General features: G+C 40.2%; 1 protein-coding gene and 1 long non-coding RNA gene across 4 annotated transcripts in view; one reads left to right on the top strand and one right to left on the bottom strand.

The window, feature by feature from the left end:
• Positions 1-26,536, bottom strand: part of BTBD9 (BTB domain containing 9) — a 345,479-nt gene that overhangs the window by 66,331 nt on the left and 252,612 nt on the right. For all 3 annotated transcript variants that reach the window (XM_072945104.1, XM_072945106.1, XM_072945105.1), the window contains exon 8: positions 24,506-24,695. In XM_072945104.1, coding sequence (XP_072801205.1) covers positions 24,506-24,695 — 190 coding nt within the window. The remainder of the gene's footprint in view (positions 1-24,505; positions 24,696-26,536) is intronic.
• Positions 22,012-26,341, top strand: LOC116284731 (uncharacterized). Its single transcript, XR_004194371.2, has 2 exons — positions 22,012-22,086; positions 26,112-26,341. It is a non-coding gene; the product is annotated as an uncharacterized lncRNA (long non-coding RNA).

Below are 26,536 nucleotides of genomic sequence, written 5' to 3'. Positions count from 1 at the left end.
ATGTTTCCAGGTTCCTTCTCGTTCTTACCAAAATGTCTGCATGGCTTTGGTAAGATTATCTGATTGGCAGATACAGGCAAATATATATTCATAAGTAAAAATTTCTTATTACCTAGAAATTGATTCTCTTGGTCCTTCTTATGCCCCCTTTTAGCGCAGATAAGAACCTAAGCATTGCCTATGTGATTCTACTTAAATGAAGATCAACAGAGACTAAATTTATCTATGGTGACAGGAACCAGAATAGCAGTTTCCTCAGGAGAAGTAATGACTGGGAAAGAGTGAGGGAACCTTCTAGGATGCTAGAAATGGAATGATTTTCATCTAGTAGTGGTAACATGGCTATATACACGTGGAAATATTCATCAAGCTATACGTAAAGGTTCTGTGCACTGTGTATATGTATTATTCCTCAATTAAAAGAACAGAATTATAAAAGAATCTAAATATTATAATACAGGATCAGACTACAGTCCAGCATTTTGCTTCTGATAGTGCCACAGTGGTGAGAGATCACTGTTTTCTATAATTTCAGCCTCAAATGTCCCTCCTATACAAGATCTCTATCTTATTGTTCTATAGTTGGTCGTGGGCATCTGTTTCCTCCAGCAGCCAGAACAGACGGTGAGCTCCCTGAAGACAGTGCCTATCATTTTTCCACACTTGGCATAGTGTCTCACACGTTGAGCCTACACTCAATGAATGTCTGCTGAGCAAATAGATTATATGTAACTACAATAATGATGATGATTATTATTATCATAATGGCCAATATTTCTTTAATGCTCCCTGTGTACCAGGCCCTATATTAAATGCTGTATATAATTTATCTTATTAAATCCTTCTAAAAATCCTCTTAGCAAGCATTATTATTCTCATCAAATTATACATACATGGTGAAAGTAAGGCTTAAAGCTGTTAAATAATTTGTCTAAATTTAGTTAGTGACAGCGGATACTGGGTTCCAACCAGGTGTCCTTACCAAAGCCCCTTTCTGTAATCTGCTGTCAAATGTTTCCTTTACTCCCAGTTTATGTATCTGGGTCATAGTTTACAACCTATTCCTCTAAAAAAGTACTTCATATCATTTCTCCTTAATCCTGCAATTATAATCAATGAAAATCCTTTCCACAAATTCAGTTTAGTGTCACCTATAAAGCTATCACTAAGGATGAGAAATGCTCCTGTGTTCCCCTTTCCCTTATCCTTTGTTCCTTGTTTTCAATTGCAGTTTTGTTTGCTATCAATGATGAAATCCACACTACCTAATATGATGGAATTCCTCTTTTAAGTAGAGAAAAGTGTTAAAAGGCTTTAGGAAAGCATAAACAGATGTATAATACCTGTATACTACTGACTCCCTTGAACTCATCTGAGTATTTAATCTCTCAAAGTACTCTGAATCAATCAGACAGAAATCCACTCTATTGTTTTTAGTGTCCAATAATTCTCCTTTTAGATTATGCTAGTGTGCCTGATGAGAAAGTGAATCATATCCCTCATTAGTCATTTCCTCGAATATTACTCTAGTCTCTCACAGCACTTTTTTGCAGTTAGCCTGTGCTAATTTGTATTTATGTTGAGTAACTTTAAAAAATGTAGGTTTTGCTTCTATGTTTGTCTGCCTCTCAGAATGATTATAAGACTTTTAGAAAGATTGTTGATTTTTCTCTTTTTAAAAAATTCTACTCCAAACATACACTCTGTTTATGATGTATGTTCCATACATGTTCCAGGTTGAAATCATTCATAACTCTGCAAGCGTAGATCAAAACCAGGAAAAAACTTCAAAATAATTAACTATTCCTTTTATTTAATGGCTGTGATAACAGGCTTTTGGGGAGATGCTGTTGAGGCTGTCTGCCCAGTGGAATTTTGGATTATTTATGGAGAGCCAGGTTTATCATAATCCATCTCCTTCTGGATAATCATGAGTTAGTGTTTCTACCAGTGTACCCAAATGAAAATAATCAGTCCCTTTTGTGATAGAATCTAATCAGATCTTGAAATATTTCACGGAAAAAGACTGCCTCAAGGATATGAGATATGGAGAAGATAAAAGGAAGACCAATTATGAGTAAGTTTCATGAATGCTCTAGTAGAGATACTTGAAGTAACAGCAGATTAAAAGAATTTTTAAAGTTGTGCATATTGTGTCTCATAGTAACTTACTCTATAAAGTTTTCCAATTTCTTTCAGGGCAAAGTATTAATTTAAAATGAAGATAAAAAATAAAAATAAATAAAATGAAGATCACCTATAATTCCAGTAATTTTGTAAATACATACACATGGTGCAAATTGTTTGTAACTTGCTTTTTTGCTTAATGACCTATTATAAATATCTTTTTTTTGGTATCATCAAATATTCTTCCTCATAATAAGCACTGGTTTCACAGAGTTTTGTGAACTATTATTATATTTCATATATATAATATATATTATCAGCTATCTAAATGTCCAGTAATAAGAGGATAATTTATTTAATAATAAATTATAGCTATGATAATATGTCATTATTATCAGAAATATATATATTAATAAGAGGCTAATTTATTAGGCTCTTATTACTGGACACTTAGGTAGCTGATAATATTGCACTGTTATGAAAATTCTGTGATGAACATTCTTAAGCTAAATCTATGGTTATTGCCTTTGAAAGTTTCTGTACGTGAAACTCCTGGAGCAGGACTTGTGAGGCCTTGAAATGTATTACAAAACAGCTGCACACCTGTCACCTCTCCCCTTAAAAAAGTGTATCAATTTATATTCACACTACAGGTGATGTATAAAAATGCCTGTTTCTGTGCATCATCACCAATACTGTGTATTATCTTTTAAAATACTGCCAATTTGATAGATGAAATATATGTCATTAATATGCAGCTTTTTACTTTTCATTGGACTTGAGCATTTTGCCCATTTTCTTCTTATATTTATTCTTGTTAATGACTTACAAGATGCCCTCTATATTTAAAGGATATTAACCCAATGCTAATATCTTTAGCATGCTAAAGATATTAATTTTTATTAGCCTAGTCTATCGATCTTTACCTCAATAATTTCTCCCAGCCTAAATTCTTTTTTCTGAAGAGCAGCCAAATGCACATTCTGGTTGAGACATCTCCTTTCTATTCCTCTATTAAAGAGTCCCTGGGGACTCGAAATGTGGGGTCATCGTGACTCCTGAGTGGAAAACGGACACCGATGGATCTCAAACTGTCAAGCTAGGGCTCAGACTCACCTACACTTTGGAGTTTTTAAGAGGGATTCTAGTTCATGTGCCAGGATGTATATTTGCTTGGAATGTAGGCTTAGCCAGGAATGAAAATCCCTCTGCTGATTTGACTGAAAAAAAAAACAAGCACAGCTCAAGGACACTAAAGGAAAACTTGACTCAGTCTCTTTTTTTCCCATGGAGAGAAATTTTTTCTAATAAGGCACAACTGTAAAGCCCACCAAGTCCCTTCACTTCCTTCCCTGCCAGCAAAGTCTGTTCCTGTATCTCTGCACTGGCAACAACACAGAGATATTTCCGACTTATAATCTGCCAGAAAAGGTATGCCCAGTGAACTGGCCCAGGACAGACATACTCCCTCTGCCTTTAATTGAGAGTAGCTCCGTAAACATACCTCTGACATCTATACACCTCCCTCCGCACATCAGAAGCCATTTTCAAAAGAGGCTGAATAAAGGAAGCTGCTAGCCAAGATCTATAGATGCAGATCGGGTCTGTGTTAGCAGTGGCCACAAACCCCTCTACCTAACAAGCATGGTGTGAAATGCCTGGTGATGTTAAATATTGTCTCCTCCATCTTCCTTATTCTCATTGTGGAGTTCCCCTAAAAAGCAGTGAAGTGCTGGGCTTTTTTAAATTGATCAGCAGATGTGATTTTGCTTACATCTTCCATAAATGCTCTGGCTGGCTGCATACCATTGATTACTAGGGTTCAGTTTACAGCAACTAATTGCTCTCCTTGCTGGTGTTTTGATACAAAATTCAATAACGAATATGTTTTCAAAACTCTTGTCTTTGTGGCTTGAGTCAGAAGTGACTTGAGGCAAACCCAGTGGACTGAGTTTTCCCTTCTTTAAAATAATTGCTCTCTCATCAGTCTGTGAAGAAAGTTTCCAAATTATAGCATTCTAATTGGAAAGTCTGCATTATGCATGTGATAACAAACTATGTTGTGCTGAATGGCATTTTTTTCCATCCCTTTCTTAAAGGATTAATTCTGTACCAGATTGTGAACAATGGCTGACGTTTAATAGTTGAGATCAACAGCTTCTCCACTGAATTGGTTGTCTTTTAGACCAGCAGTAAGTGTCTGCTTTGCCTGTTTCTAACTGCCCATTGTTCATGGGAGACTCTACTGGAAGACCAGGGGTCACAGCTGCTGGTCTTGCTGTTTTCCCATTTTGGTGAAAAACAGACAACTAACAGAAGATCAACTGCCGAAATGTTAGTTATACAATAATACTTTATCATCAAATCCATCTCCAATCTCTCAGTCAAAATCAGAGACATTTTTGACCTCAAAAAATTTGTACAGACTATTCTTTGTTGAAAATCTTCAGAAATTAAGTTCTTTTGAAATAACTGTCTTCTGTTCAACAATTCAACAAATATTTACTGAGTACTGACTAAGTGACATTAGGCAAGTCACTTTGCTTACTTCCTCAGTTTCACCCTTTGGGAAATTAAAAGACTAAATTTGATGGTTTCTAAGGGCTCTTCCAGTTCTAACATTTCATAAGTCTCTGCAACAGTGTTTTCTGGCATATCTGCCCATTACATAGTAACTCTTCTCTTTGAGAATTGTTTCTGGCCCAACTTTGAGATGTATGCAGGGGGTTCTTATGCTCTGTTTGTAGACCTGGTTGCACATAAGAAGACAGGCTGACCCCTACTGGGCCAATTAGATTTTGTATCAAAAACTTAGAGTTATGTAAGACTAGCTTAATTGGCTCTGTTCACTTAAAATGGGATGATAAAATGCAGACATTCTGGAGTGACCTTCTTTCATCAGAGGCTCAAGGAAGTAAAGACAGTCATCTGCAGTGAGAAGCAAAGAAGACAGATGGTGTGTGGGAGGGTTGTCTGGGCTCCTGGCAGGATTCCAACATCTGATTTGGGGGCCACCAGAGTTCCTGCCCTCATGTTCTATGAGCAATCTCCCAATCATTTTAAGGAACTTACTGTTTATGGCTTAAGCCATCTTTACCTGGTTTCTGCAGCTTGAGAACTAAAGAGCCTAAGAGAAGCTCCCAGCACAGTACATGAGACAGAAAAGGTCTCAATAAAGAGTAGACGTTATCATGATGAGGATGCTGAGGATGACAGTGATGACATGATGGCTAAAGGACCAGAAAAAGAAAGAGGTGAAGAACAGGGATGGAGATGAGGCTCACTCTAGATAGCAATCTCTTTGTTCAAATATGAAAGAGGATCCTTTGTTGAAGGACTGCAGTATGGGGTGGGAAGGCAGAACAGGCTTTGGAACAGGTTCCATGGGGCCAGCCTGCTACAGGGAGGGACTCTGCAACAATGGAACAACTGGCATGGTTTGTACCTCTCTTCAGCAGTGGCAACAACAGAACAGGAGGTGAGGAAGCAGGGCTGACAGTGACAAGGAGGATACAGCACAGGGTCAGGGAAACGAGGGGCAGTAGGAGTATTTACCACTTCAGGCTGCTGAGGAGTCAAGTGGGGTCAGAGGTGCTGACTACCTTTCAGAATAGAGAGGGACCGGAGGTCATGAAGCAGAAGAACAGATGTGACGGACATGAAGGTGAGGGAGAAAGGGCTGAAGTTCTGGTCACAAGGGAAAACTCCAGTGCTTTCACTTCATTCTAAGGAGTCCCGTTATCACTCTTCTCAAGAGCAGAAAGATAAACATCACGTTAGCGGCTCTATTCTAATCTCTGCTATTGAGAGACAGAAGGAGGCCTGTAACAGCTGCCGGAAGGAATTAGTACAGCTCCAGAGGAACAACTTTACTGGTGAAAAACTGGGATTTTCCCAAAGATGAGCGGGGTCCTATTGTCGGCTGTCATGGGGTTTGATTAAGTTGCTTCCTCCTCAGGTGGGGAGCAGGGTCAAGCCGAGAAGAGCTGCTAGAGGGCCACGAGCCCACAATGAGATATTCAGCAGGAGATGGGAACCCAGAGACAGTGTTTTAACAAAAGCATGTGACATGTACCAGGCGGCTGCCCCGCAGATTCCAGAGACAAGAAGTCCTGGGGAGCAGCCACCACAGGGCTCTGCCTGTACATGGGCCATGACCTCTCAGGGCAAAGGAGTCACCAGCTTTCTTCTAACAGCAGGAAGAGGAAAATACAGACTGCTGGCCAGATGGAGAGGGAACGTGGGAAATACTTTTGTCAGAGGACATCATAGAGCCTATGTACTGTCTGCTGGTGTTTGTGTCTCTTATCCCTTAGAGGGTGACTTCTCTAAGCGAGGAAGAAATCATGACACTGGCTAATAACTCTCTTCTGTAGCTGGCGAGGGAAAACGCGAGCACGAGCTCTCATCTCAGTTGTCTGGCATATGTAGCTTCTGTGTTTAAGTCACTGAAGCCTCGGGATGAAGGAAAGTGAGGAGATGTGAATACTCGGGCCACACGTGTAAGCCAGCTCACTGAGAAAGGGGGAAGAAAGGTGGGGCCTTTTCTCTCATCAAATTTTATATTTTATACAGTATAATCCAGGAAAGTTATCTGAAAGTGGAGAAATGCCAATGGAGAATATGTAAAGCTGGGTGGGACAAAATTTTCTGAAACTTTGAGACAACACAAAACTAGCAACTTTTAACAGCTAATTGAGACAATAATTTCATTCCCTGGAGAGATTAAGCTTTTTATCTCAAGTTTTAGGTTATGTCATAGAAAGTGACAGCAAATTACCAAATAGCACGGCTGCAGCTGCCAATATTTAGTAAGTACTGAGTGTGGAAAGAACAGTGAACAACTGATCATAATCCTACCTCACATTCACACAGACCTCACCGGTTTCAAAATGTTTTTGCATACATTATCACATTTGGGGGGAAAAAAACCCAATTTATAATCAGTATGTTTCCTACTTTTAATGTAAATCTATTTTTCTAGTTACTTGGTTAATTTTCTTACACTGCCCAAGCAATCCTTTACAGATTATTCAATCACTTGGCAAACCTTTAGTAATAAATAAGTTTTGGCCAAGGCTTACACTCTAGATTTCATCCTACTCAGTCCAATTTGATGACAATTCTTTCATTTTATGCTTTCAATGTAGATATATGAGAAAATTTTGTCCAGGCCAAACAGCCCTGGAGAAGAAAAGCAATTTTCTTCTATATTTCAAGGTGACTCTCTTCAATACAGTCCTTTCCTTAACCAAGATGTTGGCATCAAAAATATTGGGAGCCATTTCAAATGGTCTTGTTATATGTTAAAAGGTGAAGTCTCTAAATTACAGACCTTTTTGGCAGTGACACACTAAGCAGGTATGTGGCCTTTATAGATCTTTCCCTGTGTTTAAATTTGGCATCATCAATTCCCCTCTCCACAGCAAGAACATCTTCCTTGATCTCAGCAGCTTCCTCATCATGACGTGTGTACATGATCAATGAGATTGGCCCGATTTCACTCACCAGCAGGATAGAAAAAAGACGTTTAAGAGGCAGAAGCGGAGAGGTCCTGCCCAGACCCTACATAGCAAGTCCAGCTCTATTTCAGCTTCCTTTGCCTGGAAGGATGTCAGGTGCTGCTGTGATTTTAAAAGGCCAAAATCAAGTTTCTTCTGTTAACAGCCGAAGGCTGTATGCATTTGTGAGAGCTTTCCTTTTCCCTGTCCATGAAATTCTCAGGAGGGTGAGAAGAAGGATGGGCATGTTAGAGAGTGCAGAGCTCACTAATCTACCAGCTGAGTGTTAGGGATTTTCCTTCTTGGAGTTTACATTTCTGACTCCTGAGGAATAAAGTGGCCCCAGTTAGGTAGGGAGCGTAAAGTTACCTGGTTCCAGGTTCTCTACGTAACACCTTGGGTCTAATCCCCACCCCACAACCCCTTCTGCTTTCAGGACCAAGTCCAAGCAGCAGGAACCTCCCTGGCCATGCTTCTAGAGTGCAGGACCACACATGGCTCGTGGTCTTGGTATTCCCTGTAGTCCCCAGCACAATGCCTTACAGATCGTCAGCTCTACTGAGTTGAAAAGAAGGAGACAAGCAGACAGGATGGGAGAGGACGATGGAAAGGAGAGAGAACTACAGATACATCACTCTTCTCACACGATGAGTTACCAGCATAGCGTCTTTTAATGCTCCACAGACTGAGTTTGCATTTCAATCTGAAAACACCCCCAACCAGTCCTCCACCCCACCATGCCATTTTGGAGAGTCTCACTTAACAAATAATTTATGAAATGATCAACTCTATTATTTCATCTCTTGAGCTCCTCTCCTGCCTCTTCTCTGACCACATGCTAGTATGTGCCCACACACACACAGCCCGTGAAGCACAAGAAGCAGAGCCAAAGAGAAATTTAATAAGCTCCGCAGCTCCTTTTCAGTCCACTGGGTCAAGTTTTCATAGGAATCCGTGCCTGTGGGAGAACTCACAATTTAGCTACAGGCAGATCTCTGGATTCTCTCAACCTGATGATAAAGGGAGAGAACGGAAGGGCAAAACAAGGTGGGAAGGAGAGAGAACGTTCCAGCAGGGATGAACTACCAGGCAAACTCTTTCTATTCTGTCATGTAATCTCTTTATTTTGCTCTCACTGAATCCCTTCTCTGGTCTTTCTGAACACTGCCAGTGCTATCTTCCTACAGCTCTCTCTTATCAGCCTGACCTTTTCACCCAGATCAGATCTGGGCTTCAACCTTGGCTCCAGCTCTGAATCTTTTCCTCACAGGGCACAATCTACAAAGTCCCGAGCTCTTGCTAAAAATGATTTTAAAACCCTTGCCCTTCAAATCCAGACCCTTGTGCTCCCTCAGCAATGCCACCTGTGCTGGCCCTGGCTCATCCGCCTTCTCTCTGCCAAGGTGCCGTCTTCCCAAGTCTCGTACTTACTCCGTTAGGTCCCACACAGTGAGATGCTCGCCTGTGTTCTCTCTCATATTCACCTGGTCTGAATTTCCTCCATTTAAGTCCCTTCTCTAATGAACTTCCTTCATGGAATTTTTCTGTGAAGGCTTTCACATGGAAACAACTACCCTCTAAAACAGGACAATAAAACTATATCAAGCTGGAAGCACTATAAAATTTAAAATTTAGAGTAAGTAGATTATTCTATTTGAAGTCTGAGGTATCTGACAAATCATAATCCTCCATGTGGCACATGATTTACCATTAAAATAAAGACAACCTTAATGAGACTAATAATAACACCTTCTCCACCAATATGCAAAAGTGTGCATTCTAACTATGATACGTACTTGTAAACAAAAGATAATTAATCAATTTAATATGTAACCGTGTGATAAATCTTTTGAAGAGCAGCAAAAAGCAAGAAAAAACTGAGATTTTATGTAAAATTCTTTGTACAGCTAGAGGGAAAAATGGCTAATTATGTTTTTCAATGGAATTCTTTTGATCACTGGCCACTCAGTACAGTTTTCTTGATCCAGGTCTTCAAAGCTGGGATCAGAAGTTTTAATTCAAACGTTTGCAACTGAACATTAATAACTCTAACTTTTCTAACTGCTAAACAGCCATAATTAAATCAAACTGGTGTGGGTTACAGGACCAAAGGCTAAATGGGCAGTTGCCAACTTTTTTCTGGAATCACCTATGCTGTTGCCCCAGAGTGGGAGGCCCGCAAAGACTTTGAGTGGGGAGGGGTCTCCCGCTGCTGCAGAAGATGTGAGGGTGCAGTTTCTGTCTCATACATACTCACCAGAACTGCAGAGAAGCTTCCCCCTCCCTTCCACGTTTGTTTGTTGAAGGATCGTCAGACAAGAGAAAAACAAGCCCTCTTTGGAATGTATTCCACACGAGTCGCCTTTTTAGAAATAACCCTTCCAGGTGCCGACATGAATATTCACCAGAGTGTGCTGGGCACAGGGGCCAGTCTCCATGCCATGTACACTAATCCTGCAAAATGTATTCCAGGCAAGCTACCAGGGTAAACTCCTGTACAGAAACCAGGCTTTCTGGTGATGGATATTGGATGGCTGAAAGGAGAAAATCTGAGTGAAGGAGACAGAGATGAATAAATCACTCATATCTGTCTAAGGCCCGGCTGCAGCTAGACCTTGCCACTTTGACTCAAGCACAGCATGCAGCTTCATTAGAATACTGTGCTCTGTGAGTTACACTGTTTCTTTTGTTCATCTGGCTTAGACTTCCTCATCAAGAAGAACAAACATTTATCTCCCCTGGGCCCCACAGCTCAATCTGTTGGACCCCTTCTTACTCTCTTCTTGTTTGGCTGATAGGACCTACACAGCAATCCAAGAACACAGTTCTGGTAACATGAAGGCACCCAGCGTGAGCGTATGCGCGCGCACACACAAACACACACAAGCCCAGCCCACTCTGTCATTGCTCTGACTCCTACTCAGAAAGGTACAGTCAGAAAGGATGAAAAACCTCACAAACCAGGGAAGGAATCATGCCCAAGGTGGTGAGATCACAGACTCATCAGGATCCTTCCACTCTGGTACTGACTTGTTAAGACTCAACACTGAGCTTCATGCTGAGGGGCAGAAGGGAACCTGGCTAAGGCAGGGGTCTGAGTCACACACAAGGACTCTCATAACTAACACTCTTCAGACAATCAATATTTAAATATCAGAGGCTGGGAGACATCCTTGCGGTAACTTCCAAGCAACTGGTACTGGAACTGTTCTGGCTGTAAGAACAGTTTGTACCGTAATAGCTTGGGGGGTATTCAGGAGCTTGGGGACTCCTTGCAGGTCAAAGAAAGAATGAATGTGAGCAAGGAAGAAGAAAACAGTGTAGTTTCAGTGACGTTCTGGATCAAGTTATCTCCTTAGCCTATTAGGACCGCAAAGGGCTCCACTAACTCTCCTTTAGCCTCTGATGAACACAAGGACATCCCAAGGCAACATGGTATAACTGGCAGCAGCAGCAGCAGACGGGGCCAGAGTCCAACTCTGCCTCTATCTTGCAGCCTCATCCTCTCAGATTTATACTCTGTTAAACGGGGTGTGAGGGTAGGGAATACAGGGAGATGGATTCATTTGGATGATATGTGATTCCTTTTTTCTTGAGTTGTTTTTGCTTTTAATTACAAAGTAATACATGATAAATTCTTTGGTACTTCTTACAAAGTATCCATCATAAAAAGGTGTTTACTAAATGCAAAAATTATAAACCAATATATTCAAAAGCATTCTTTAGCAACAGAACCCCTTTTACAAACAATGCCTTAGAAGGACCTCAATATCCGTAACAGATAAAAGTAGAGCTGCTCTTAAGGGCAGATTTGGGGCTGAAGCCTCACCTGCCAGACCTCCTACTGTGGCAGTCCCCAAGGCCATCCCCCCAGAACACAGTAGGAACCACTGGGTCATGCTGTGTATCTTAACCTCAAACTCAATGCTGATATTAATATTTATACCTTTTAGTAACAGGCTTATAAATATTATTATTCACATTTTTTTGAAACCATGAAAGGCAAATGGATTCTTCCCTTTCACCTATCTGGACCAGAGCTGTGAGGAAAGGAGCTGAACAGACAGAGCATTGGTAGACTGGCCCATGGTGCCTTTTTTGTAAGTAAAGTTTTATTGGAACACAGCCACGCCCTCTTGCCAGAGTCGAGCAGTTGTGACAGAGACTATAGCTTACAAAGTCTAAAATTACTATCTGGCCCTTTATGGAAAAACTTTGCCAATGCCAGGAATAGACAGAAAACTGAAGCTTTTCACCAAGGTAAGAAATAAAGGTATAGTTGAAGGCTAAGCTTAGTCCAGAAATGTCTAAAATCTCTTTCTTCTATTGAAAGTGTTTCAGCAGATTTTCATGCAGCAAACTCCACACGGAGAGTTTAGATCCTGCTGTAGTCCTAATCCCATCTTTGTTATGTAACAACTGTACTGATGATTCTTGGCTTGCCTTTCGCTCCAAATATCTGATATTTCTGCTAAGAATCAAAGACAAGAAAAGAAATGGGAAAAGCGGGGAGAGAGAGAAAGAGAAAGGAAGAAAAAGAAGGAGTTTCAATTAAAAATGAAAACCTGAAAACCATTCCCAAACCCTCTCTATTCCTGGAACCAATGACGTGCATAGGAGCTACAGTCCCAAACTCCACAGTCATGATCACCAGCCTCCAGATCTCTAGTAAAGAGCACGGAAGTAGTAGGGTAGGGTGAAAAGTTACAGAGACATTTAAAATCAATAAACAACAACACACACACAAGTTACATAGTCGTGATAAGGCAGTTAATACAACAGCAATAAAATACCAATAAATCAGTTAGAGATGAAGATGACACCACAGACTAAACCACACCAATTAGGGAGACAGTGATGTTTACTGGTCACTACTGGGAGAAAATGGATTTCTAAGATCAATCTCTTTGCTATTTCTCCAGCACTGTGATTATAAAAAGCATCTTATAAGATACATGACCAGGGCTATGACCACAGAACAATAAAAACCTTAGAGTGCTTAGTGTTTTAACAAAACTACTCATTTGAAATCCTTAATAAAACCAATTTTAAATATTTTTCACAAATTGTTCCACATAATCGCAATGAATTCTCTAATTTTTCTTTGAGTCCAAAATAGACAGTTAAGATCTCACTATAGTGCAGCCACTGTGGAAAACAGTGTGGAGATTCCTCAAAAGACTAGGAATAGACTTACCATATGATCCAGGAATCCCACTCCTGGGCTTGTACCCAGAAGGAAATCTACTTCAGGATGACACCTGCACCCCAATGTTCATAGCAGCACTATTTACAATAGCCAAAACATGGAAACAGCCTAAATGTCCATCAACAGGTGACTCGATAAAGAAGATGTGGTATATTTATACAATGGAATACTACTCAGCCATAAAAACCGACAACATAATGCCATTTGCAACAACATGGATGCTCCTAGAGAATGTCATTCTAAGTGAAGTAAGCCAGAAAGAGAAAGAAAAATACAATATGAGATCGCTCATATGTGGAATCTAAAAAACAAAAACAAACAAACAAACAAAAACAAAGCATAAATACAGGACAGAAATTGACTCATGGACAGAGAATACAGACTTGTGGTTACCAGGGGGGTAGAGGGTGGGAAGGGATAGACTGGGATTTCAAAATTGTAGAATAGATAAACAAGATTACACTGTATAGCACAGGGAAATATACACAAAATGTTATGATAAATCACAGAGAAAAAAATGTGACAATGAGTGTGTATATGTCCATGAATGACTGAAAAATTGTGCTGAATTTACACAACATTGTAAAATGATTATAAATCAATAAAAAATGTTAAAAAAAAAAAAAAAGATCTCACTATAGTGAACACAATCATGACAAAGCCATTTACCTGTTCTACCAAGAATGCTATTATCAATATTGTTTATCAGGTTAATGCCAACTCTCAAAACAATTCTCTACGATAATGCCTTATCTATTTCTAATAGGACTGCTATGAATTTCCTAATAAAAACACTGCTTGATTACAGATGCTTTATTATTATTTTAAACCTCAGGGAAGAAATGAATACAGGAGGTTAGACATCAAGAAAAGAACTGACAAGGGTGTGCATTAGACATCAGGGACTTCGGAACAAGATCCATTATCTTAGACCACAACTACCCCTTCCCACAAGGTTCTTGAGGTAAGTACATGCCAAGGAAAGTCCTCGCAAGTGAGAAACAAAGGGGTATTTTGTTGTTAGTAGAATTTTCAGCCCAAAACTCTAATGTAAAAGGCACAGGACATGGAGCACTCCCTTTTCCCAAGTAGGTTATGCCTGAATAGGTTCAACCACTGTAAGCTAGGAGGCCTGTTCTGTCCCTTCTTCTACACCCAAAACTTACTCTTGGTTCTTACCACTACGATCCAAGGAAGGATCAACCAATACACATTCTAATACCACTAAAACAGAGTGGGTGCAGGAGAGATCATGGTCCCCTGCTACCCACACTGAGCTATCTCTGGGCTGAGGCAATAACCTTACTCTGGCTGCCCTGAAAGATAAAAGTGGCAGTAAGAATGCCCAAGGAAAGGAAAGAATGTGTCTGCTTGCTGTGAGGACCAAAGAGAAAAGTGAGAGATCAGGGAGAGGCAGGAACAAAGAGGGAAGGCAGGGCCTCTTTCTAGCAGAATCTGTCCTAGCCCATGCCACTTAGGGCCCAGTAGAAGACAAGAGGCATAAGAAGCAATTCCACTGAACTGTGGCCTACTCTCACTCCTGCAAACTCACCCATCTGATCAGCATCTCCCCTAAAAGGAACCAAATGCTTTGACTAGTTTGGGGAAGGAGTGAAATGGGGAAAGGGGAAGACACCAAGTGGTAGGAAAAGCAGAGGGTATTTTAATTTCTTCTCCCAGGATCTATCGTGGTATTGCTACACTCACCCTCCCACTCACTGTACTTCTTGTTTCGAATGCTCCAAAAAACCAGAAACATTCACTGTAATCTTACAGAACAAAACATCACATTCCGAGAACTTAGGAGGAAAAGACTGGAGGTCAGCCTTTAACGGACAGTTATTGCCCAAATCCCCTTGGAAAGTTAGAGGTCTTTGAATGTATTTTTTTCATTCTATGGCTGATGGGCATGACTGTTTAAATTCTAGATCTTAAAAATGGAAAATGTTATTTCCAGCAAAACTTTTGGCATAATTAATCTACCATTACAAAATAACGTGAATACGCAGTGAAGTTTCTGATATTAGAACTTTATATGTACAGAAGAAAAGTCAAGTCCCTATAACCCGGTTAGGTAAATAGGTATTTTGGTTAATCAAATGTGTCTAGTTAACAGATTCCATATAGATTATGAATTTTAACAAAAATTCAGGTATGTTTAAAATATTCTTAATTAGAGTAAAACCACACCCAAAATGTATTCTCCTGTTGATCAATCAGAGGACACTTGGGATCTTGTCTGCCTCCCAACCTGCATTAGGCACACCTATTATCACTGTGCTGGTAAAGCACAAAGACCAGTTACGGTAAGTTAAATGTTAGTGGTTTATAACAGGAACTTTCAGGAGGTGAATTTCACAAATAAGAAATCAAACACATAAAATCAGAAATGCTTCTTGTGTGGATCAGAATTACTCAGTAAGCAGATACAGATTTTTAATTTACAGAATTTTTTTTGAAGCTGAGAATAATATAAACTACAATTATTATATTTTAATGTTTTGAATACATCTAGAAGCTGTAGGCTTAAAGGGCATCAAAAAATGGGGGAAAAAACCCCTAATGAATTAGATCCTTTTAAATGAGCAAATTTAATGGTATATGAATTGTATCTCAATAAAGCTGTTAAAAAAAAAAACAAACTCAAAACATGAAATATAGAGATTGATAAAAATTCCAAAGTAGATGTGAAATGTCCAATGGGGGGTAGGGTTCTGTGGCAGAGTTGATGACTGGATGAGGCAACTCCTTACCATGACCCTCAGTTTCTTTGCCAAGCGTGCTAGCCTGACTGCATGACATACTTTTACCTAATAACTATCAGGAAGTCAGCTAGGTGGGGCTTCAAATAAAGCTTCAGCTCCTCCTAATAAAAAGAGACAGATCTGGCTGGCAGGGCTCTTTATCCTTTTACCTCTTTGCCCTTCTCCTTATTCCTGCCCAAGTTTAACATGGTAGTTAAAGCCGTAGCGGTTCTCTTGTTTCTCTGAGGCAAAAATAGAGGTAGAAAAGACCAAGAAAATCAAAGAGGCTCACTGGGTTGCAAAACCAATACTAGAAGCCATCCACCTGTAGACTTTTTCTTATGTGAGACCAAAAACAAACAAACAAAAGCAAAATAAAACAAAAATATTTTTTAAAACATTTAAAAAGTCTTTCTTAATCAGGTTCTTTGTTATTTGCAGCCAAATGCAACCCAAATGCAAACTCCTTTGGAGCAAATGAGGGCTAGTAATAAAAATAAATGTTGTCAATCTTAGGAAATTAAGGGTGGGTTGAACAGAAGGTCCAATGCCTTCTCCCATTTTCTTTTTACGGACGTAGGAGGCTCTGTAGGACTGTGCAACAAATTAGAACCTTTGAAGGTAGTTTTAGTACCAGTTATATCACCATGTTCATGGTGGAGAGAGAGAGAAGTCAAGTCATACAATAGTATCTTCACATCTTAAATGGAGACAGTGAAGCAGCTAAAACTCCAGAGCTACTGAAAAACACAGCAACTAAAAGGACCATTAAATTGTATGGAAAATCTAAACAATCTTGAATGGTGCTCAGTTTCAGTAAAAGGATAATGTGGCAAGGCTGGTAATGTTATAATCATTGAGGGACACAGTTTCAGACATCATAAGGTGAAAGGAAGAAAGAGGATCTTTACTGTTAGTTCTTAAGGGCACAAGGAAAAAAAGTCCAGGCAGAAGTAAAAGCACACTCTGCACTTATCTACGTAACCAATATCCCTTATACTAAATCTGATACATTGTTGAAAGAGGTAACACGGCAGGAAAAAAGAAAAATGATTCCTCAGCAGGAGCTAAGGCCCTGAGTGTCCAGGAAAGTTACTGAAAGGAGTCCTTGAGGCGCACCAACCAGCCTGTCATCATAATCACTTTTCCTAAGAGGAGGATAAAGAATGGGGGTGAATGGACATGGAAGAAGCAAGAGGAGGTGGCAGTTTTTCTTGATCTCAGTACTTCCACTTGTTTCTAACTAGAGATACAAGAATGTTTTGGTCAAGTACCTCTGTGGTTACCAGTTTACAAAGAGCCAAGCTTGTGGACTTTGGGAGTCGGGTGGGAGGGTGGAGGGAGGGAGGGAGAGATACACTGACATCAGGTGTTACCAAGATGCACCAAAAGCATCCTACAAGGTGACAAATTTGGCCTCCTGGGGGAAAAAATCAGAGATTTCTGATTTAAGAGTACCAGAGAATTGAAAGTTTTCAAAGATAGATTACTGTTCTGGATTAATTCAAGAACTAATTTCTTAAATGACTGTGACCCTTCATCAGGTTTCAGAATAGCTTCATTTACTTAATACTCAGAAGATAGATTCAAGCAATCTGATGTATTAAATATGTAGAAATTTCGGTCAATTTGCTGAAAGTCCTAAGCTTCTGTTAGCCCTCACGAGAACAGCCACACTTCTGTGACCCTGTAAAGGCGATCCCGGGGGAGCAGTGTGTAAAACAGCTACCAAAGTAAAACCACAGAAGGAGGTTAATACTTGCCATTCATTTGATCTCCCAAGGTGAATGATTCTGGTTTTTAAAATGATTGTTTAAAGCACTATTGGTAAAGTGAGCATTTGTTTTAGAGGCGTCTCAAATAACAATTCTGGATAATTATTAAATATACATTTATGCATAAAATACTGGGTCAAATGGGACTGATATCCTCTGTAAAAATGTCTTCTTGATGGGTTAATCTTTGAAAACTGAAAGGATTTTTCCTTTCATGTGTTCAGCTGTATTTTATACGACTAGTTGTCAAGTTCTCTAATCAAGAGAGATGAACAGTTGACGTGAGGTAAATTAAACACACACACACACACACACACACACACACACACACACACACACACACTTTGGTGGGGAGGGCATTTAACCTTTCCTGTTTCTCCAAAGAACATCTGAATTCTAGGCCCTCTCCTGTATTTTTAACAAGCAATTTAGTTGCCATAGCAATACTTCCTGGTCTTGAAATGCCTCTAGGATGGAACTGGCTGAGACGCATTCACCATTCCCCAACTCTGCTCTCTGTTTCCAGGCTCTAGCATTTCTGGTCCCCTTTGTGTTCACACAGTTCAGACTCTAGCATCTACTGAGAACCAAAGATATAATTTTTTATTCAACAATTTTTCTAGGAACCAGAGTTCTGAAGGTGATAAGAGAAGACTTTAGTGCGATGCAGATAGGCTGTGAGAGAAACAACGTTTGGTAAATAAATCATGAATCAGCGAGACAGGGACGAATTCCTTGTTTCAGGGCTGTGACAGACGATGCTTAACATGACTGATATGAAGCAAATTTTGTAAAATATCTTTCCAATTTTGACTAGAATTATAGGCAATCTTAATCCAAGCCAAAGGAGTCATATTTTTAGATGTTTGTTGTATTCTTTAGACTACAAAAAGGGAAATTTTAGCTCTCTAGGCTGCAAAGACTGTCCTAATGTAAATAAGTATGTGCCTGCCTGTGCATCACTCAGACAATGAAATGGAAGCCGCCCAGAATGTGAGGCCAGCGTCCTCACCTGTGCGCATGTCAGTGCCTAACACCAGAATTCCATCTTAGTCATTTACTGCAGATGCCAGATCTTTAGTAGTTTCCTCACATACACTTAGATCAGACACTGAGCAAATATGATGTCCAATTTAGTTGACAGATAGAACTCCCTTTAGTTGCACTAACATACTATGTTGTCAGCTCAGTCAATGAGTGTTTATTGAGTACTCACAGCACAGAGTATGTACCAGGCACTTGGAAATTGTTGCGAAGACCCAAGTCCATCTCAACCCTACAATCACTGACTTCAACTAGACATTATCTGTGGTCCTATGAGAACTTGAGGGCAGCACAGATGTAGAAAATACTCAAATAATTACAGAACATCATTTGAGTCATTAGCTTCCATTCCTCTCCCACCCTTATGGACTAAACCTTCATTTGGAGCTATTAAACAGGACACAAAATTGAACGGTTTGTGATTCCTCTTTTCCTTTCCCGTGCCTATCCTTTGGGAAGGAAGTGGAGCAATAGTTTAGCAAGTGGTCAGCAGTGGGAAAAAGGAAAAATAGCAACCAAAAAGGGGTCTCAGTAATTTACAAACTGAATAGATAATCTAGAATGGTGCAGCCACACAACAGTGAAAAGGCATGAATTGGGCATGAACTTAACAGCTCACAGAGAAGAAAAACTAAGCCGTGATGAATAAGGACCACAGAGACATATCCAATTTTTTTTTAAAAAAGGATCAACTTGCTATTGCTTTGTTTTATCTATGCTTAATAACTGCAACACATAAACTGATTTGTGGTTCAGAAATTCTGTGCCAGATTAACTTTTGCAAATTGTAGAACTGGTTTTTTTCCTCTTGCAAAATAAAAACCTCATCTCCACAGACTAAAGAGATTATGAATACCCACCAAGCACATACTTTAGGCTAGATCATTTTGTTCTAACATAATATATTCATATAACATTTTCTAACTGAGGAACTAAAAATATTTTTGTGTCATTAACTCCTTAATCCTCGTAACACCTGGAGAGACCATGGGTTTACTTAGTTGCATCTATCTGTGCTGTTTCATCTTCCAACAGCCTACTTACTCACAATTAGGTTAGTTAAAGCACTGTGGGTATTTTACTCACAGTATTGCACATATCAATTACAAAACTGTCATTTTCAAGCTAATGTAAGTATTGTTAATTTAATTGGCTATCTTATAATTAGGATTTCAACAAAGCACTGTCATTTATTAGCTGAAAAAGACTGGGTGATAGGTGTGTTTAATGCACAGCATATGTGAGTTCTCATACTAACCTGAAAACACTTAAAAGGAAATCATGATTAGCAAGTAGAAAGATAATAAGTCTTAAACTAAGGCAACAGAGGGACTATAAACTAAGACATTAGGTAGATTTGGTTAGTTATTATGACTCTATCCTGGTCTTTTTATGTGGTCAGACCCCTGAAGATTTCCTGTTATTTAAATTTTAATGTTTTTAAAATGGTATGAAAATGATGTAATTACTACTCAGTTACCCACTTTTTAGGCACATTCCAGGCAGTTTCTTTTTCTTTCAGATAAAATGAGTACCCTTCCCTGTGCCTGTAAACCTGGCAGCAATGGAGACAAACTCCTTTATTTCCCAGTTACACTGCCTGCTCTGGTTCTTGGGAAAGAGAAAGAAATGTTGAAGATGGGGAGAAAGTTTCCTGTACACTGCAAGGCCTAGGATGCCTCCTGCTGTTTCTTTTCTGGGAGTGGCTGGATAAAGGCAGGTCAGGAACAAAGAAGGTGGCTTCTAAAGGTAGGACCGCCTCCCCAGCTCTGCCCCTCTTCTCCTCAGCAAGGGAAACTCTCCTCTAATGGTGCTGGTGAAACACTCGGATGGGTTTGTGGCGGTGGGTGGGATGGTGACTGAATACAGAAACAGCAACAGAACATCTGAGGGCTATCTTCCCTGAAAGTTACCTCCATCGCCTTGCCTCTTACTCTCCCCTCTCCCTCTGCTGCACCACCTTGGCCTCCTTTCTGCTCCGCAACCTGCCAGACATGCGTGCTCCACCTGGGGGGCCTCGGCCCCCTGCCTGGGCAGCTCATCCCCCAGGTCCCCAAATGGCTTGCTCTTGCCATCCTTCAGGCTCTGCACAGTGGAGCTTCCCTGGCTGCCCAATCTAAAACTTCACCCCTAGCCCTCCCTCCTGATGACTCCATCTCTGAAATACCTGACATACTACAAATAGTGGTGTTTACTGGCGACTCGCCACTGCCCCACCCCTGCCGAGCAAGAGTATCAGTTCTATGAGAGCAGTGATGTTTGTTTTCTGTATTCAGTGTTGTATCCTCAGTGTTTATAACAGTGCCTGGCACACAGTAAAAGGCCCAAAAGGCTCCATAAATGTTTGTTGGGTGAATGAATGAAAATGAGGGAGAGAGGAGATGGTCAGAGATCATGTTTCAAAGTCGGCCTTTCCAGGATACCACGAGGGTATTTATTAGTACTAGACATACCAGTAGGATTAGGCTCCCACTGACTGTGGTGAGGTGTGGGCATCGTCTGTCAAGAGAGAAGCTATGCTTGCCCACCCAGCCATAGGGTAAATGCTCAGGAAAGGAAGAAATGGTTTCTGTGGATGAAAACAGCCCAACAAAAGAAATCTCATCTACAAAAGAATTCTGTCCTCTCTTGGGAATGAAGAATTCAGTGATCAAGATAATTCATCTTCAAGACCTGTGCCTTTGGTGTCCATCCTCTACAAAGAAACCTGAACATTTAAAGTCAGTGCACTTTGGGACTGGGTGCCCAGAGGAAGGGCTTCCAGGGTTGCCAGACCTCCTCCCTCTCAGACAGAGAAAATGTTAGTCACTTGGCTCTGCCATGCTCTCCCTCTAGGTGTTGACTCAGAATCACTGGGCTTCTTCGGATAGTGACTAGGAAAGCAAGTCAGTCATCACAAGCAACAGAAGCTGTGGGTCAAATGTCACTGACTAATCAACCTGTCACTTGTCAATTACCCATCCCCATGAAGAGATGCCACTGATCTAGTTTCCTGTCAATAGACATCTGTTTGGGCACATCAGCTGCTGCCAACCATGGCCTGCCAGGGTATCCAGCATCGTCCACAGGCATTGGCGGTTAAGAAATCCCTCTACCCTTCTTCTTGATAATGTCACAGAAGAGGCAAATGCAGTTCCTGACAACATAATGCTAGCTTCACAGAGATGTGTCTCTTTGAGCGCTGAGCCAGTTACACGGAGCTTCAGTTGCATGGATTTTCTCACTGCAAAAGCAATAGCTGGGCTTAAGGAAGCTGGAGGCTTCACACTGTGCTGAGATACACAATTCTGCCTTCGGTGGTGCTCATGCTCATCATCCCCCCTCTGAGTCAGGAAGAGAAAAATTGTTTTTGGGAACCATCTTCATTCCACATTTAAAGAAAACCAAATGGGCACTCTCTTCTCTCTCTTAAGCTCTGGTGACACCTTTTTCTGGAGCTAGATTCAACATCCCCGATTCTCTGAGTAGAGCTAGAGGCCAAGGTAGCCCCGCCACACAAAAAATCTGTTTGTCTCTCTGAGTTGTCACCTTGGCAACGACCTCATGAGGTCCTTGCTGGATCTAAAATTCTAGATCTCCTACTGTACTCACTATAATTTCCCCTTCTATCATGATAGACTACCTCATCTGCACTTTCAATCTGTCAAGGGACACTTATTCTGAGTTGCCGAAGGCTTTTGTACCAGGTGAGGCTGGGAGGAGGCAAGTAAACAATTATAATACAAGCATGACAAATGCTCTGACAGGAATTACATACAGAACATGTGGGATCATTGAAGAGGAGAAGTCTAAATCAGTCCAGGAGGTAACAGAAGGTTAGGGAAGCACTGCCAGAGGCAATGGAGTCTTCAAAGGGTTTTAAAGCCAGGTAAAAACGGGCAATGAGAAGGTGGTGAGAGACACATGCAATGAGAACAGTATGTTCAGAGCTGAAGGCACAGGGTAAGAGGGGGAGACATACATGCCAAACTGCAAGTAGCTGGATACCTGTAGGCTGAAACAGCACGTGTAGGGGTGGGCGGAGAGGCAGGAGACAAGGCTGTAGTCAGGTCATTCTTAATGCCTCTGTCTGAATTTCCTCCTGAAGGCAAACAGTATCCATGAATCCTCTTAGGAAGGGGCATGACAAAGGTACAACTGTGGTGAAGGCAGTGGAGATGGGGAAGAGAGGAAGGATTTGTAGATATGTAGGAGCTGGTACTGCCAGCTCACTGGCTGAGTTGGGGAGGTGAGGGAAAGGAATTTAGGAAGACTCCCATGTTTCTGGCTCAGCAGATGGAGAGATGGGCAGTACCACTGAATGAGAGGAGGAAATCATGGTATGAGGCAATGTGAGCAGGGAAAGGGGAGGAAAATGGAATTCTAGATGCACATGGAACATTGTTAGGTGGCTGGGGGAGTGGGGGGATGGGGGACGTGTGGGGTAAGTAGACAGAACACACGGAATATTAAAAGAGAGTGGGCAGAGGTGCTAAGCTGCCAGTTTGCTTCCATCTTCACTGGCAAGAAGACTGGTCTTCAAATCAGAAATGGCAGAACAAACATAATAAAGAGAAAATTGAAGCCCCAATAGGTGAAGTGAAAGAGAGTATCTAGTCAATTTAAATGATTTCAAGTCTCCTGCTTAGATGAGTTACACACCAAGCCTGCTGAAAGAAATTGCAGATGTAATCTCAGAGACACGACTGGTAAACTTCAAGAAATTGTGGAGACTATAAGACAAGAGGAGGACAACTGTTTTCCAGATTTTCAAAGTGAAGAGAAAAAGACTATAATGGGAAGTATTCAGAGAAGTTTCACACCATTTATGACAAAAATTCTAGAATGGCTTATTACATAGATAGCTTATAATTACTTTGGTTAATGCACACAGCTGAGAAAAAGCAAGGAGCGGGTGTTGTTTGCTATCTGACGGAAGTTTGTTTGCACTGGTAGTTTGTCCAGACTGATTGTGGCCTGTCTCCTCTCCCTTCCTAAGCACAAAGTGAGTTGTCTGGCCTGCAGTATGAACTCAAGCTTCTCCATCTGTGATTAGTTGCCTGTGGTACTCAGCCTGTATGTGGCCCTTTATGAAAACAGACTGACAATTTAAATAAAGAAATCCAAAGTCTGAATTCTCCAAGAAACCCAGCATCACCTGTCAGGGTACCCAGGGAACCGACAGGCAGCATTAACCTCTGTAGTTATTAGCCTAACATCAGTAAACCTTTGTCTATTAGAATCCTACTACTTTATTTTTTGGTGCTATTTTTTTCTTTACACATACTCACTTTAAAGTGAGAACAGGAAACAATAAAGTAAATGTGGTGGAGCATGATGGGGGAAGGCAGCCATGTCTTACCAACATGTCTACTCCTGGCAGGCTAAGATATAATGTAAAATATGTACATTAAAATATATATGTACACATACACACACACACACACACACACACACAACATTAGTCTTTCAGAGACCTTCTTAGAACCTTAAAAAACAAAAAAAGGCAGCCTATTCAAGACCCAGATGGCTCTCCTGAACCAAAGTAAATCCTCTGGGGGATGTCACCAGTCTCACATTTTACAATTATATGATCATACAAATCAAGCAATATTGGGTTAAAGTTCCCTTCATTAAACAAAACAAAGCAAAACATAATGAAAACGACAACTAAAATCCAAGACATGAAGACTAATATTAAAAAGATCTTTTAGAACCAGGTCTCATATTCAGATCTGTTTGGTTAATATACAGTCATTTATTAAAGCTGAAAATGATTTTTGACTCTGTATAATCTCTTTTGACATTATCCTGTTAAGTCCCTAGCCAATACAAAGTGAGACTTGACTAGGAGGTAAGCTATATCCAGGGTGAGGCGCTAGTCCTCTCCCTCCACAAGCCTAATCCAGTCCCTCCACAAGTCTAATTTTGGTGCATCTCCTCACCAGAAAATCCAAACAAGCACCTTGTACATTTTTGTCCCTCCCTTTCCATCCCCCTTCTTGATATTTAAAGCAAAGAACAGAAGAGTATCTTCACTGAAGTTGCTGGGATCATCAATGTATCAAAACATAATTGCACGTGTGTTCCATTTTAGAAGGAATGAATGAAAAGGAATCTTCTTACCGTATTGACCCGATCATGTATGGCTGTGCCAGCTGAACCACAATTGCACCACTTCCTAGCTGATGACATGTGTAGCCAGAATCCCAGTCATAATTCTTGGTGTCCCCGTTCAACAAGGCATTTCGGCTCCGACTGACTCCTTCAATCACACTGGCACAATCGGCAATTGTTGCAACATTCTCCATGGGAACTGTGAATCCAACACAAGATTCAGCATCAAGACAAAGAAGCCAAATATATCCCAATAGTGTGCTATGAACAAAATTAATTACTATCAACGATAAAACAGAATTAGAGCAGCTTGATTATCTCAAGTTATGAACACATTTTCCATGCCCAATAGCTTTTTAAAAAGTTGAGCCTAAGGTTGGAATGAACCAAACCACATATAGTAATCAGTCCTAAAGAATTTTATTATAAAGAAACATGATATCCTATAAAATACAGAATGCATAAATACACTACAATGGGAAACCACACAGTAATTGTGAAATATTACTACAATGGGAAACCACACAGTAATTGAGATTAATGAACTACAGCTATATACAAATGAGTGAATCAAAAAACAATGTTGAGTGAAAAAAACAAGGCACAGAAAAATATGGTATATGAGTTCATTTACACAAAGTTTTTTAAAAAGGCAAAACTAAAAATTTACTCCGTTTAGGAATACATGCATAAACACAAAACTAAAAAGGAAATTCAGGGAATTATTACACTAAATCCAGGATTATCTGTCTGGGAAGAGGGGAGATGAAATCTTGGAGGGGCTGCAAATCTCCAGGTCTTGTTCTATTCTCAAGCTAGGCAATAGGTACACAGACACATGTTTTATTAGTATTCTCTAAAGTGTACATATTTATTACACTTAATTTGTTTAAAGCAGCTTGATATATATAGATTCAGTATTTCAGAATTCACAAAGCAGGAAAACAACCCAGGACATGGTATCAATCCCTTTTCAGAATATACAGTTGCCTTCAGCCATGATTCATTTCCCATTTTTATTTGTTTACTATTCTGAGCATTTCAACACATATGCTTGTCTCTTTGTTCATGAACTGCTGTATTTTGAAACACCGGCTGTTTTGATTCTGAGTCTCTCTATATACATCAACCTGTTCATTTATAAAAGTCTAGGGTTTCCACAAAATGATAGCTGTCCAAAAATGATGTAAATTCTCTAAACACTGAGAAGAGAATGATAAGAGGTGAGGGCCTTTTAAGTCCCTTGGGACCTTTTTCGTGCATTTACTGGTGCTGGGGTTTTCTTCAGACATTTAAGTTATTTTCCCCAAATCTACAATTAACCTTAGCTACTCTCATTCAAGATTTGCAGCTTACTTTACATAATTTTTAAGTGGATTAAAAAAAAGACAATTTCTCATTAGATACATACTGTATTTTCAGTAATAATATATTCTGTGAAAAGAGAGAAGGTGAGAAGTACTACTATCATGCCGAAACATTTCTTACTTTTTAATGATGTGGAAAATAATGTTCCACATATCTTCTAAGCAACATGTTTATTTTCCAAAGTTGGGCATGCCTGTACTTGAGCCCTCATCTTATATACCTTCACTACTTGCTTTGTTCCCTGCAGATGAGAACAGCCATCCACAGATAAAGGAGAGAGAAAGGGAATGAAGAAGGGAGAGGGGATGGATTTTCTGCAGATGAATCCCTTGACTATGAAGCTTAACTCCAAAGCAACAAGCAAAAACATTCATGAAATAACCTGTGGGGACAGTTTCCTGGCAGAGAAGGGGCTTAGAGACAAGTCCTCTATGATTTCGAAAGGAGAAGAGATAAAGGACTATGTTTAGAGGCTAAGTCATGGTACCTCTATTTCACGAAAAATGGGAAGTATTCTGTGATTTGGAAGAGAGAACTTAAGAAAGTGGTATAAGATATACAGTAAATTGAGCTGAGACATAAAATCATACTGTAGGCAGCCTTAGGCTGCAGTAACAGTCTCCATTCTCCCAGGTGCTTAAATAGCACACATTTGTTTTTCACTCACCCTAT

The sequence above is a fragment of the Vicugna pacos genome, chromosome 20, assembly GCF_048564905.1.
Source record: "Vicugna pacos chromosome 20, VicPac4, whole genome shotgun sequence".
Lineage (NCBI taxonomy): Eukaryota > Metazoa > Chordata > Mammalia > Artiodactyla > Camelidae > Vicugna > Vicugna pacos.
This window is presented reverse-complemented; position numbering and strand designations above follow the sequence as displayed.